General features: G+C 40.7%; 1 protein-coding gene across 1 annotated transcript in view; it reads right to left on the bottom strand.

Annotated features, from left to right (window-relative positions):
* Window positions 1–2,901: 2,901 nt before the first annotated feature.
* The window catches only part of atp6ap2 (ATPase H+ transporting accessory protein 2), a 47,828-nt gene continuing 35,094 nt past the window's right edge, over window positions 2,902–15,635 (bottom strand). Inside the window, exons 7-9 of the mRNA XM_078559743.1 lie at window positions 9,183–9,332; window positions 5,791–5,910; window positions 2,902–3,964 (exon numbers count right to left, since the gene is read on the bottom strand). Coding sequence (XP_078415869.1) covers window positions 3,770–3,964; window positions 5,791–5,910; window positions 9,183–9,332 — 465 coding nt within the window. The 3' untranslated portion in view covers window positions 2,902–3,769. The remainder of the gene's footprint in view (window positions 3,965–5,790; window positions 5,911–9,182; window positions 9,333–15,635) is intronic.

Consider the following 15,635-nt stretch of genomic DNA (forward strand, 5'->3'; position numbering starts at 1 on the left):
CAGTGCAACGTGTGTACGTTCTTTCTGTCTGCAAAGAACATGGCCCTGTGTATTAATACATGTAGCTTGCAGTACACGCAAATGTGCCACATTGCGAGCCTGACTGACAATCTTGAATTGGTTGTCAGCATAATTCTTAGCACACTGAGGATTATTTAGCAAATGTCTGATCACGGAATCACATCTAATGTTGGACACTGCGTTTTGAGTTTTGCAGCCATGCACTGGTTGGGTACGGTCTGTACCCTGCCCATTGTGAACAGCGGCGGGAGCAGGCTGTTTGATACAATCCACCAGTCTTTGGGACGTATGGCCTACATAACTAGCATCACACTGGCTTTGAAATTCATACACCACATTGCCTATCACACAAATGAGTGTAGTGTGTTTTTTTGGCTTGATGGCAGCATCCTGTTAGTGGCGAATACCACTCATGTTGCTACTGTTGCTCAAATTTTTAAGATACCTTGCCCTTCCAGGGTAATCTGAGGTAAACTGGGCACTTTTCAGGGCTAAAGTGATGGCCTTAGGCATGTTCATGAGTTTGTGTGATATACTGCGCAAAATGACCTGATCAGGGTAGCCATTAACCCTGCAAGATGCCTTTGATGTGCCCTATTTCAGCATCAAGGTTGCATGGTGAGCAAATGGCTCAGGCCCCATTTACAAAGTTGCCAGTAAGACCAATCTTATAGCGCTATAAAAGGCTTGCTAAATGTAGGGGTGTGTATTACAGACTTTGGAGTTATAGGATAGAAATGCAGGAAGAAATCTACAATCAGAATAGGGATGAGTAGAAATAAAAATGATAAAAACAAAAAACTGCTGCGGATGCTGGAAATCCAAAACAAAAACAGAATTACCTGGAAAAACTCAGCAGGTCTGGCAGCATCGGTGGAGAAGAGTTGACGTTTCGAGTCCTCATGACCCTTCAAAAAAACGGAGTAAAAATAGGAGAAGGGTGAAATATAAGCTGGTTTAAGGTGGGGGGAGAGAAGTTAGGGAGGTGGGGGGTGGTTGTAGGGACAAGCAAGCAGTGATAGCAGATAATCAAAAGATGTCACAGATAAAGGAACAAAGAGGTATTGAAGGTGGTGATATTATCTAAGAGAATGTGCTAATTAAGAATAGATGGCAGGAATAAAAATGATTGTTGTAGGAGTTTTTTTGATAGAGGGGAAATTAAATCAATAGTAAAGGTACTAGTACATACCAGTTTAAAAACTAGAATTGTTGAAAGCAAGGTAGAACCAGAGAGAATTCAGTTTGCAGATGATCAAAAAATTGGCAAAAGTATTTGCTGTGTACTCTGCATCAGTTTTTACTAAAAAGAGGGATTTTAGAGAGATGAGTCCTGAAGTGTTTTGAGAGCAAGGTGTGTGAAATTTGTGGTGGAAAATTTTAGATAACTAAGCTAAAGGAAGATAAAGCACCAAGGCCTAATGGGATATATCCTAGCATCTCAAAAGGTGCAGAAGAAAATAGTTACGGCCCTGAAAATTATTGCAAGACTCCGTTGTGTTTAATGTCAGTGGCCAGTAAAATGGCCAACTTACCCATTTTTAAAAGAGGAAATTTACATAATTACAGCACAGTTAGTTGAATATGTGATGAGTTCAAGGATGAAATGATCATACAGCTTTGACAATGTACCCTATTTTTTTTTGTAGTGTATGGCCCATTCATTTAAATGCACAGACCCTTTAATTTCTTTATGCAGCCATGCACACATGGTAACTTAAAGGGGCCAAATTGTGTGTGGCCTGTGCAGAAAATTTTGGTTGCTTAGTTGCTTGAAGGGAACATCAATACTCATGGGCAAGTTACAAGTAGCCAGCATGGATTTGAAACTGGAAAAATCATGCTCACCAAACCGGAATGCTTTGAGACATGACTGATGGGGAAAATGCAGTGGATATAGTCTACATGAGATTTAAGAAAACCTTTAACAAAGTAGAACACAGGAGATTATTAGAGAAGATTAAAGGGTATGCAATTAGGAGGATAGCAAACCGGATTGGTTAGGAGAGCAGCTCAACTGAAGTTTAGACAGTTTTTTCAGGGCGGTTCAAAATGGATATTGGTTCAAGGAAAACCTCTATTCAATGGTGTTAAAATTTGCAGATTATGTTGAAAGAGGGCATGTAGTTCATTATTTAGTAGGTCAAAAGGATATCGATAAAATGGGGAATGGGCTAAAAATTGGGGGTGGAAATCAAAGCAAATATGAGGTGATAATTTTCGTTAAAAAAATAAATTGTACTCTGATTGGGAGTGGACTCCATGCTGTGGAAGAACATAGGAATTTGTGGGTACAGGTTCATAGGACATCAAGGCGGCACCTCAAGAAGATATAGGCAAGTTTAGAAAAAGCTTGTGGAATTTTAGGTTTTATGATGAGAGGTGTAGAAAATAAAAGTCAAAATTAGGCCTCAGTTAGATTACTGGAACTGCACTATAGGAATTGAGCAGCATCTGAGTGTATGAGAATACAAATAGCAAGAAAAATAAATTGTTTTCTTTTTCATCAAAACATAGTACAGGACAATGTAACAAAAAACAGAAAGCAAGAGAAACCAATTTAGAGTTATGAGGATGGGAATGCAATTCCAGAATTAGTGGTTAAACCATCAACATTCAATATTAGATTGGGTAGATAGGTGAAGGAAAAGAAATTGGAAAGATATGGGAACAGGACCAATGTGATTGGAACTATTTTCTTTTATAGAAAATGTCAACCCAAGTTGAGCAAAATGGCCTGTTTCCATGTTGTACCTGCTATGGATTTCTAATGTTCAAAATGGGATATCTGGGACTTGGGCTGTATGCTACAAGTTTACATTTGCTGATTTCCATAACAGCAATGAAGTTTACTTTCGCAGTAAATTTAACTATTAAATATTTACATTTAATTCTTTATTAACATTTGCATTGAACATCAGTAAAACACAGCCATTCACAAATAGCAGGATTGACCACTAATTTCTACCATTATTTTTGTCAGATACCAGAATTACTCCATCTCAAACATAACTGTAACAGTTACAATTGAACCACACAAAACACATGACCACTATTCAGGAGTCTGCATAGCAGTTTACATATTTTACACCACATTCACTAGCTTTGAAAATAAAGAAACCAAATAATTTCACAATCAATTTCCTACGGTCAGATAAGTTTTTGCAGTGCATTTCTGATCACAGCTGCCATGTCTATCCATGATACTTTCACTATTATAACATGAAAATGACAAACTGAATTAAACAGTAAGCTGTGCACAGTGGTGATTTACAAAAGCATTAATAGTACCAACATATACACAAATTTGATTGCAAAATAAAAAGATATTAGAAATGGAATTGCAAGGCTTTTATCCAATGGAATGGTTTAGTGAAAGGTAAATTCGTGTTTGGCTATTTATCTCAAGTCTAGAATACAAAAACAAGTTATTTCCTTGTACTCAAACCACTATCACAATATAAGAAATCAAAAAATCATCCATGACCAGGCAATCAGCTCATCAATTCCAGAGTTAGGGTTAATAGCCATGAGACACAGGTATTTTAGCAAGGTACTATGGAAATATTTAATTTTACGTACCAAGTGAATTTTATTATTCTCCCACTATCAACATTGTGAAAGAACACTCCCTAGCAAGAACAAACTCTAGTCGTCTTGATACCATAACTTTTTCCAGAACTTCAGAAATATACATTATTTTCATTAGCTGGGTTCTTTGGACTTAATGTGAAGCAAGCGTTCCATTTTATTCCATTTTAATTCGCTGACTAGTCATTCTATAGATAATGCTGTCATAACCAGGATCCATGTTCCACAGGTTGTAGGCAATGATGATCACAGCTAAAGCGAGGCCTATCATCAACCAGAGGACAATATTGAACACAACAGCATAGTTATAGTTGTATTGGTAGGCCAAACCATATGGACTGCCTGGGTTGCTCTATAAAGAGAACAAAAATGTTAGCAATATGTTATTGGTCCTTCATTAGCCAGGGCCTCAAGATGTAACTACTGTGAATTTAAAAAATACACTTAAGCTGCCTGTAGAATCAGTTAAATTTTTTTTCAAAGAGTCTGTTTAAGCAAATGCTTACACTTGGTCAAAAATAAAATACTGCAGATGCTGGAAATCTGAGATAAAAACGGAAAACTGCTGGAAATAAATCAGCAGGTCTGGCAGCATCTGTGGCTAGAGAAAAACAGTCAACATTTCAGGTTGATGACCCTTAACTCTATTTCTCTCTCCACAGATGCCACCAAACCTGTTGAGCATTTCCAGCATTTTCTGTTTTTATACTTAGTCCTTTCTTGAAAGACTGATCACTACTAGCCTTTCCTTAAAAACAAAAGACAGCTGTATTTCCTTAACCTGAGTTCTGTGAATCTCAAAATTGTTACAGGGCAGGAGGCCATGCAGTCCATCATGCCTGTGCCAGCTCTCCGAATGAGCAATTCACCTAGTGCCATTCTCTGCCTTCTCTCCATAACCCCGCACATTCTTCCTTTTCAGGTAACAATCCAATTCCCCCTTGATTGAACCTGCCTCTACCACATTCTCAGGCAATGCATTCCAGACCTAAACTACTCGCTGTGAGAGAAAAGGTTTTCCCATGTCGCTTTTGTTTCTTTTGCCAATTATTTTAAATCTGTGCCCTCTGGTTCTTGACATTTTCACAAGTGGGAACAGTTTCTCCCCATCTACTCTGTCCAGACCCCTCACGATTTTGAATACCTCAATCAAATCTCCTCTCAGCCTTCTCTTCTCCAAGGAAAACAGTCCCAACTTCTCCAATTTATCTTCAGAACTGAAGTTCCTCATCCCTGAGGAAATCTTTTCTGCACTTTCCCCAATACCTTCACATTTTCCTAAAACGTGGCACCCAGAACCAGATGCAATTCTTCAGCTGAGGCCGAACTAGTGTCTTATACAAGTTCAACATAACCTCCTTGTTCTTGTTAAAGGCTCTACATAAGCTGTTGTTACTTATTTTAACGTAATCAATGCTGGCACCCAAGATTTAGATTTCAGTGACTGCTATCTGTGGCCATTAGTTCTGGTCTCGTTCACAAGTGGAAACATCTTTACATCAACTCTATCAAATATTTTTAGCATCACCACTTTCAAAGAGTTTCAGAACCTTATGAGTTAGTCACTAGTCTGCAGTCATATACTGTATGCTTTCAAGGGGGATTTGGAGTGAGAGGGATTCTGCCAAGGGGCAGGTTTTTTTGTACCTGGAGGGCCATCTACCTGAATAAAGAGCTTACTCACAGGGAAAACAAATACCTGTTTAAAAACCCCAAAATGGAAATGTAACAGGGCTTTTTGACTTATTCAGTCAGTTCTGAATTTTGAACACTTCTCTTGGTCATAAGTTTTCAAGTTGCAAATTGTTTCCTGAGCTCCATTTCCTTTTCAAAAAACAAGCAAAAAAATCTCAGGAGTTGGGCAACACTGGCCACAGTTATTGCCCCTCATTGGTTGACCTTTAAAGCAAAGGGCTTGCATTTATATAGTGCCTCAGGATGTCCCAAAGCTTTACAGTCAAAGTAGTATTACCGAAGTGCAGTCACTGTTGTAATGTGGGAAACCAATTCATGCACAGCAAGCTCCCACAAACAGAAATATGATAATGGCCATATAATTTGTTTCCAGTGTTGTTGGTTGAGGGATAAAAATAAATTGTCTTAATTCACATTATATGACCAAACTATTTAAGCAGGCTCTAGGAGCTGAATTATGGGACTAACATATGCTATACTTACTATGGATGGAGACTCTAGGATAGACCGAGTCTTCCTCACAAGAGAGACATCAAAATTCTTCACCGTCAACAATTCAATCAAAGCATTTCCACTGTAAATGGAGAACACCTCATCTGCAAACTAAAAAAACAAAGAAATTTCCATTCATGTAGATCTTGGCATATGTTGGGAGTTGCACATTCCTACAAATTTCATTAGAAGCATTCAGTGGGGTCATGCAAATTATGTGCAAGTTACAATAAGAGGACGAATACCTCCTGCCATTCAATGAGACTTAATTTTTTAATGGATTTTTAAAGAGACAAGATAAAAGAAACACCTTCAAAATGACCGAAAACTGTTCTAACCTCAGTATTTTAAAACTATTAAAAGATTGGTACAAAGTGTAAATTATAGAATGAAACATTAGTTAGCTGGGGCACTTTCAATTCAACTTGTATTTATATATTGGCTTTAACAGAGAAAAATGTCCTAAGGTGCTTAACAGAGGCATATTCAAAAAAAAGGTTGTCAAACTAAATGTGGTGGTAATAGTAAGAATTGCCATAAAATTGACAAATGAATTGGGTTTTAAAGGAGCATCTTAAATGGGAGGGAGGTGATGACAAAGGAGATTAGGGAAGCAATTCCAGAATGTAGACCCTAGGTGAGCTTAAAGGACAGCTGTGATGGACCAAAGGAAGCAGAATGCATGAGAGGCCACATTTGGAGGAATGGAGAGTTCTAGGAAGGCTGCATGTCTAGGCTTCATCAACAGCACTGTCCAAACTTGTGACCTCTACCCCCTGGAAGAACCAGAGCCGCAGGCACATGGGGAATACCACTTGCAAGCTCCCCTCCAAGTCACACACTATTGCGATGTAGAAACCTACTGTAATTTCTTTACAATAGGCAGTGTATAAAAATCTTGGAGCTCTGTACCTAACAGCATTTGGGGTATACCTATGAAGTTTACAAAGGTGGCTTACCACCACATTCTCAGGAGCAATTAGGGATAGGCAATAAATCATCAGCACACATGTGGAAGCTGACACCATATCTGTAAATTATGTCACCAACACACAATATGTAGAAAAGAAAAGAGGAAAGGGCCAAGAATAGATTCTTGGACGATCCAAGGCATCATTGTGAGGGCAGGAAGAGAAGCTATTACTGGAGATGTTCTGGCTACAATCTGATAGTGAAAAGAGAAACCAAACAAGCTCAGTCCTTTGAACTGGAAAGGCATTTGAGGAAGATGGTGTGGGCAAAGGGTTCATTGCAGGGTGAGACTGCCACTTGTTCATCTGCTCAAGCCTGATGCTATCAATGCTGTGTGAGAGAAAAACCTTATTATTCTTAGACTATAAATGCTAACATTGAAAAGCATTGTGTGCATATTAGATACAAAAAACAGGAATTATTTGGGCAACTTTTAAAACAATGTCCTTGCCTTAAGAGTTTTGAGCAAAATGGGAATGAGGTCATGAGTGTGGCAGGTCAGTATCAGGTGCAGTATGACTTTCTTCCCATTAACATGAACGGATGTAAAATATTAGAGATTACAAATAGTCCATATTGACTACAATATCTCTATTCCTGATAATGTGAAGCGCTGCAGCTCCTGAACTGCAAGAATTAAAATCGGTTACCATATTCTACAACCATGAAAACTTTAGAAAGTTTTCAACAAGTTGGCTATTGCTCAATTCCTCCCAGTAAATTAGCATATGATCCAAATTAATGCAGGAGGAAGATATTTACATTCTACTACAGAATGGAAAGTGGTGAGAAGGGAAATAGTCATTTTAAACCCATTAGTTAATTTCAGCAGCACTTGAACTCAGCATTGAAACTATTGGAAAGTGGCAAAGATGTATGGCTTTTGTGAGCATAAATAGCACATATTCCAATCATTTTACATGATAGTAATTAAATGTCAATTCCTAATGTTATAACAAAGTCGGAATAGAAAAAATAACTATGTAAAATAGCTTTCAGCTTAAAAACATTTAATTTCTATATTGTAAGTGCTTCATTGAAATTTTTTTTGTAATTGCTTGATTATTAATTTTTGCTTTGAAAACCGCATTGCACAGAACGGACTATGTAAATCCAAACTCAGTGGCTCGAGTCACAACTTTAATTGCAGCTTAAAATAATAAACTTGGGAACTACAATGGCTAGATTTAAAACTTTATTTCTGGGTACTTTTAAAAAAAGTGCTGAATTTAGCATTTCCTTCATTGTAATTATTTTTGTAGAATCAGCTTAGATTCAAGTGTTTGCAAAATACGTATTAAAACTGATCATTTCTCCAATGCTGTATCAACTCCCAACAGGATGGAGTTACATTTATCATTACTAAACATGAGGATTAGCTGTTTTTCAATTAATGACAACATCCACTGATTTTAAACACTCTTTCAAAAGAATTGTTACCACCCAAGGCATTTATAGTCAAGCATATTGAACTGCTAACTATCTTAACAAGGGAGTAGTAGAAATTGAACTTTACTGCATGTATTTTATGGGTGCAACAAGGGCCAATATCCTGTGCCCCAAGAATGCTTGAAAGACATCCAACCTACTTTTTCTCAAGCATCCTCAACAGCCACCTAAAACAGACATTGGGGCCCTCATTTACATATGTAAAAATCTAACCTGTTTTACGTCCCTTTGCAGAATTCAGATTATGATTTCAGCATTTAGTGTTCATGCTCATGACAGATAAATAATAGTCAAGACAATTAAAATGCCATGTTCACATACAGTTGAAATTAATTCCAAATTCATCCCTTTCTGGTCCCCATGCAAGCTAATGTGGTTCCCTCAGACATTGTCCCATTCAAAAGCTAGCATCATGCCCCTCCTCAAAAACAAAATCAGTTTGAGAATAATCTTAAATTTTTATGCATATAATTGGCATGAACAAATGAACCAAAATCTACTTGATCCCATCTCATTTTACCTAATCTTCAGCTATAATGGGTGAAAAACCATGTGCTGTATGGAACATACATAGCAGATTTGGACCAGGATCCATTGGCAGGTTATATTGACATCAAAATGATTATGTTTTGTTAGTTTTGTCCAAAGCAATAATGATTTTGAACACGTACAACCTGTGAGATATTGCACTTGATATCAGATTAACCCCAGATACAATGTTGGTATAATGTTGAAAACTTTTCTTCCAAAAATACTCTACTTATGAGCACAGGTTGGGAAGCAATAGAAGCAAATACCATGTCTGTGGGAACAAGATTGTACTGAGTAAAAAAATCTTGAAAATATTCTTAACCTCTAGCTTGGTAAAAGTTGAAAAATCAACTTGGTGGCCAGAAGAAATCTGTAGAGTAGCAGGGTAAAGATTAGAGTGTGAAATGTAAACCCAAGTGATGTTATTTTACCTTCTGGATGACTGAAGCAAGGATTTGGGCAGCATCACGAAACTGCTGGGACTCCTGCCCATAACGTTTTATAATCTCTTCCAGACCTGCCAGCTCCAGTGAATAAAGGTCAGGTGAACGGTCTTTTGCCAAATGTTTGTGCCTGAATAGCTGTGGGAATATTTTATATCCAAGGTTACTTTTTTTTTTTAAATTGCCCATTGAAGTCACATTAACTTTTTATTGTAGCCAAAACATAATAGAGGGTCCTCAAAGTATGTTGGATGTTCACACATGCTTTATATTGTACAGGAATTTAACAGCAATTTTTAAAGAAAATCCACTTTTGAATTGTACCACTAGAGAGAGTATTAGACTCGAAATACTGGTGGGATACTTACACTTTCAAATCTCCCAACATTAACTTCTCAACAAGCAAGTTGCCAAGTTCCCAATGCTACTGATCAAAGAAGATCGTTTTAAATTCAGAGCTTGTCCTCTGTTCACTGTCTCCCTACTGTTCTGGAAGGGAGCACATCTCTGGAGAATAACTACCAATTGACATTCATGACCATGACAGGTAAATAATATTACCAAGATCACCCTTGAAACCACAATCTTTATTCATTGTTGAAATGAATTCTAAGTTCATCCTTTTCTGGCTGCCATACTTCTCCTCCTCCTTCAGGTACCATACCCGAAAAGGGCATTAGCAACCATGAACTTCCATTGGATTGTCCATAATTGGCAAAGTACTGCATTTGGTTTGCTGTTGCCTTCTGCAGTATGGCTGCTTTTTTTTGCCTGCCATCAGGCGTATTGGAAGGATTTACAGGCTGATAGTAGACTTGTTTGGCCATGTTATGGACATACAATCCGTGGCCATCAAGTCCTGATGTGGGACTTGAACCTGGAGCTTCTGGCCCAGAGGTAGGGATGCTACCACTGCACCACAAGACCTCCGACTGCCAAGCAAGGTGATATTATAAATGTTTCTGTCAAACTGTCCTCTTTTTCAAGGCTGCCATCTTTCCAATCTTCAACAAAAAAACCTCCTCCTCTGTCCAGCTAACAACCACTACATTTCCAACCTCTTTGATCATGTTGCCTCCCAGATCCTTGACCATATCTCAATACTCCATTTGAATGTCTCTAAATCAGGTTTCTGTCCATCACAGTGCCTCAGCAAAATGGCGCAAACTAGGCACAAAAAACATTTTGCCTATGGCAATGATGCACAATACCTCCTCTTCCCTCTCTGTAGCCCTTAAACACAATTAACCACGCTATCCTCCTCCATTATCCAATTCTATGGGGCTGTTTGATTCCACTCTTACTGATCTTATAACCAAAGCATCTTCAGCAATGGCCTCTTTCTAATTGACAGAGTCAAATGGGCTTCCACAGGGATTCACAATTAGTCTCTCCTCTACATCATGCCTCTTGGTGACATCACCCACAAACGTACAGTTACTGCGCAAGCCCCACCCACATGCAAGTCCATACCCACACCTTTCTCTAATTTTTCCATCTCCCCTCATGTCATCTCCATCTTGTCCATGAGACCCACCTTCTGCTCTCATGACCCTACTCCCACTGAACTACAGACCTCCAAACATTCCTTCTTGGCCCCCACATTAGCTGATATTAACATTCTCTCTGCCTCAGCTCAGCGATTGCTGAAATCCTCATCCAAGCCTTTGTTACCTCTAGGCACGACTATTCCAATGCACTTGGAATGCACTCTTGCTGGCCTCCCACAGTCTAGGCCAGTTAGCCTAACATGTGTCATTGGGAAAATGTTAGAAGCTATTATTAAAGATGTTATAGCAAGGCACTTAGAAAAGTTCATGGTAATCAGGCAGAGTCAACGTGGTTTTGTGAAAGGGAAATCATGGGCAGGATCTTCCACCCGTTGTGGGGGTTGTGCAGGAGCGGGTGGGTTCCCGATCGGTGCCCCTGGTCGGGGGCGTGCCACCATTTTATGTGGGCGGGCCAATTAAGGCCTGTCCAGCATGACATCCGCCAGGAAGCGTTATGCGCTCCCTGTGCGGGCGGGAGGGTGGGGGGATTCCCTGAGCCTGGGGTGTGCTCTTTCGTGCTGCCTCAGGGAGATCGGCTTAAATTTGAAAGTTTGATTAAAGATGTGGAAAAAAAATGCTGACATGTCCACTGATGTGCCACTGTCACGTGAGCTGGGACATGTCAATTTCTTTTATTTAGACATTTCAGAAAAATTTTAATACCCCCATGAAACCTCATCCCGCTCGTGGATGAGGTTTCATGTTTTTTCAGAAGACTGCCTGGGCTCCCAGCCTGCCCGCCAACCTTAAGGTTGGACGGGCAGGTCCGTTGATTACCTCAATTACTTTATTAATGGCCTTAAGCGGCCACTGACAGGTCGGTGGGCGTGCAGCTGACTCGGCTCTGCGCGCGCTGACCTGAAAGTCTCAATGACACGGGGAGACGTTGGGATGCCTGCCCGTCACCCCGCGTCATTTTACGCGTATGCAGACGGGCCCTGCCCAGAAGATGCAGCCCCATGTTTAACCAATTTATTGGAGTTCTCTGAAGGAGTCACATGTGATTTTGATAAAGGAGAACCTATGGATGTACTGTACTTAGATTTCCAGAGGCATTTGATAAGGTACCTCATCAAAAGGTTAAGCAGAAAATAAAAGCCCATGTTGTAGGGGTAACATATTGCCATGGATAGAAGATTGGCTAGCTAACAGGAAGCAGAGAGTTGGCATAAACTGGTCTTTTTCTGGTTGGCAGGATGTGACAAGTGTGTGCCACAAGGATCAGTGCTGGGACCTTAGCATTTTACAATTTATATAAATGACTTTGATGAAGGTATGGTTGCTAAATTTGCTGACAACACAAAAGATAGGTAGGAAAATAAGTTGCAAAGAGGACATAAGGAGGCTACAAAGGGACAAAGGTAGGCTAAGTGAGTGGGCAAAGATCTGGCAAATTAAGAATGTGGGCAAATGTGAACTTGTCCATTTTAGCATGAAGAATAAAAAAGCATATTATCTAAATCGTGAGAGATTGCAGAGCTCTGAGATGCAGAGGATTTGGGTGTCCTAGTGCATTAATTACAAAAGGCTAGTATGCAGGTACTGCAAGTAATTAGGAAAGCTAATAGAATATTATCATTTATTGTGAGGGGAATTGATTACAAAAGTAGGGAGCTTACGCTTCAGTTATACAGGGCATTGGTGAGACCACATCTGGAATACTGGACTCCTTCTTTAGGGAAATATATAAATGTGTTAGAAGCAGTTCAGAGCAGGTTTACTAGACTAATACCAGGAATGGGCAGGTTGTCTTATGAGGAAAGGTTGGACAGGTTAGGCTTGTATCTGTTGGAATTTAGAAGAGTAAGAGGTGACTTGATTGAAACCTTTAAGATCCCAAGGGATCTTGACAGGGTGGATGTGGAGAGGGTGTTTCCTTTTGTGGGAGAATCTAGGACTAGGGGGTCACTATTTAAAAATAAGGGGTCGCTCATTTAAGACAGAGACGAAGAGAAATTTTTTCTCTCAGAGGGTCGAGTGTCTCGAATTCTCTTCCTCAAAAGTCAGTGAAAGCAGAGTCTTTGAATATTTTTAAGACAGAGCAAGATAGATTCTTGATTAACAAAAGGGTGAAAGGTTATTGGGGGTATGCAGGAATGTGGGGTTGAGGTTACAATCAGATCAGCCTTGATCTTAATGAATGGTGGAGCAGGCTCGAGGAGCCAAGTGACCTACTCCTGCTCCAAATTTGTACCCTCTGTAAACCTGAGGTCCTGCAAAACCGCTGCCCGTGTCCTTACTTGCGGCAAGTCCCATTCACCTATCAACTCTCCATCACTGACCTACATTGGCTCCTGGTTAAGTAGTGCCTCAAATTTAAAATTCTCATCCTTGTTTGAAAATCTAACAATAGCATCACCCATCCCTACTTCTGTAATCTCCTTACAGTTCCACAACAGATACGTACACTCCTCATATTCCTGCTTTGTGAATATCTCCAATTTTAATTGCTCAATCATTGGTTGCCATGCCTTCAGCTGCCACAGCCCTAAGCTGTGGAGTTTTGTCGCTAAAACTCTCCATCTCTCTACATTGCTTTCCTCCTTTAAGGCAGACATTAAAATGAACCAAACTTTTGCCAGCTGCCCTAACATTACTGAAAGTGGTTTGGTATCAATCTTGTTTTATAACATTGAGATGTAATTAGGTAAAAAGTGATATATTTGTACAAGTGGTTGTTGTTGTATTATCACAGCACCTATTTCTACCTCCATAGCTCACCCAACTCTGCCCCCGTCTCAGCTCCATATCGAAGGAAGGATATGCTTGCCTTGGAGACGGTATGGTGAAGGTTCACCAGATTTTTTTCTTTCAGGGCATGGGCATCACTGACGAGGCCAACACTTTTATTGCCCATCCCGAGTTGGGCTCGAGAAGGTGAGCTGCCTTCTTTAAACGCTGCAATCCATGTAGGTACACCCATAGTGCCGCCTGGGAGGGAGTTCCATGATTTTGACCCAGTGACGGTAAAAGAGTAACGATATATTTCCAAGTCAGGGTGCTGTGTGGCTTGTCGGGAAACTTCCAGGTAGTGGTGTTCCCATCTATCTGCTGTCCTTGTCTTTCTAGGTGGTAGAGGTTGTGGGTTTGGAAGGTGCTGTAGTGCATCTTGTAAATGGTACTCACTGCTGCTAGTGTTAGTGGTGGAGGGAGTGGATGTTGGAGGTGGATGGAGTGCCAATCAAGTGGGCTGCTTTGTCCTGAACAGTGTCGAGTTTGAGTGTTGCTGGAGCTGCACTCATCCAGGCAAGTGAAGAGTATTCCATCACATTCCTGACTAGTCCTTTGTAGACGGTGGACTGGCATTAGGGAGACAGATGAGTTACTCTACATTGAATTCCCAGCCTCTGACCTGCTCATGTAGCCACAGTTTTTAATATGGCTGGTCCAGTTCAGATTCTGGTCAATGGTAACCCCCCAGGAGGTTCCCAGTGGGGGAATTCAGCAGTGGTAATGGCATTGAATGTCATAGGCGATGGCTAGATTCTCTCTTGTTGGAGATGGTCATTGCCTGGCACTTGTGTGGCACAAATGTTACTTGCCACTTATCAGGAATGTTGTCCAGGTGTTGCTGCATATGGGACAGACCACTTCAGTTTCTGAGAAGTCAAGAATGGTGAACGTTGTGCAATCATCCATGAACATCCCAACCTCTGACTTTATGATGGAGGGAAGGCCATTGATGAAGCAGCTGAAGATGGTTGGGCCTAGGACACTACCCTGAGGGACTCCTGCAGTGATGTCCCGGGACTGAGATGATTGATCCCCAACAACTACAACCATCTTCCTTTGTGCTAGGTGCGACTCCAACCAGCGGAGAGTTTTCCCCTGATTTCCAATGTTTTGCTGGGGTTCCTTGATGCCACACTCGGTCAAATGCTGCCTTGATGTCAAGGGCAGTCATGCTTACCTCACATCGAGTTCAGCTCTTTTGTCCATGATTGGACTAAGGCTGTAATGAGGTCAGGAGCTGAGTGGCCCTGGTGGAACCCAAACTGAGCACCAGTGAGCAGGTTATTGCTGAGTAAGTGCTGCTTTAAAGTACTGTTGATGACCCCTCCCATCACTTTGCAATGATCGAGAGTAGACTGATAGGGGTGGTAAGTGGCTGGGTGGGATTTGTCCTGCTTTTTGTGGACAGGACATACCTGGGCAGTTTTCCACATTGCTGGGTAGATGTGAGTGTTGTTGCCATACTGGAACAGCTTGGCTAAGGGCACGATTAGTGCTGGAGCACAAGACTACATTACTATTGATGGAATGTTGTCAGGACCCATAGCCTTTACAGTATCCAGTGCCTTCAGCTGTTTCTTGATATCACGTGGAGTGAATCGAATTGGCTGAAGACTCATATCTGTGATGCTGGGAACCTCGGGAGTAACCCAAGATGGATCATCCACAAGGCACTTCTGGCTGAAGATTGTTGCAAATGCTTCAACCTTACCTTTTGCACTGATGTGCTGTCCTCCCCCATCATTTGAGGATGGGGTTATTTGAAGTTTAACTATCCACCACCATTCACAACTAGATGTGGCACTACTGCAGAGCTTAGATCTGATCTGTTGGTTGTGGGATCGCTTAGCTCTGTCTATCGCATGCTGCTTTTGCTGTTTGGCACGCGAGCAGTCCGGAGTTGTAGCTTCATCAGGTTGACAACTAATTTTTAGGGATGTCTGGTGCTGCTGCAATGCCCTCCTGCACTCTTTATTGAACCACGATTTATCCCCTGGCTTGGTAGAATGGGGCATATGCCAGGCCATGAGGTTACAGATTGTGGTTGTATACAATTCTCCTGCTGTTGATTGCCCATAGCACCTTATAAATGTCCACTTTTGAGTTGCTAGATCTGTTTAGCATTTAGCATAGTGGCAGTGCCATATAAAACGATGGA

Source organism: Cetorhinus maximus, chromosome 16 (assembly GCF_964194155.1).
Source record: "Cetorhinus maximus chromosome 16, sCetMax3.hap1.1, whole genome shotgun sequence".
Classification (NCBI taxonomy): Eukaryota; Metazoa; Chordata; class Chondrichthyes; order Lamniformes; family Cetorhinidae; genus Cetorhinus; species Cetorhinus maximus.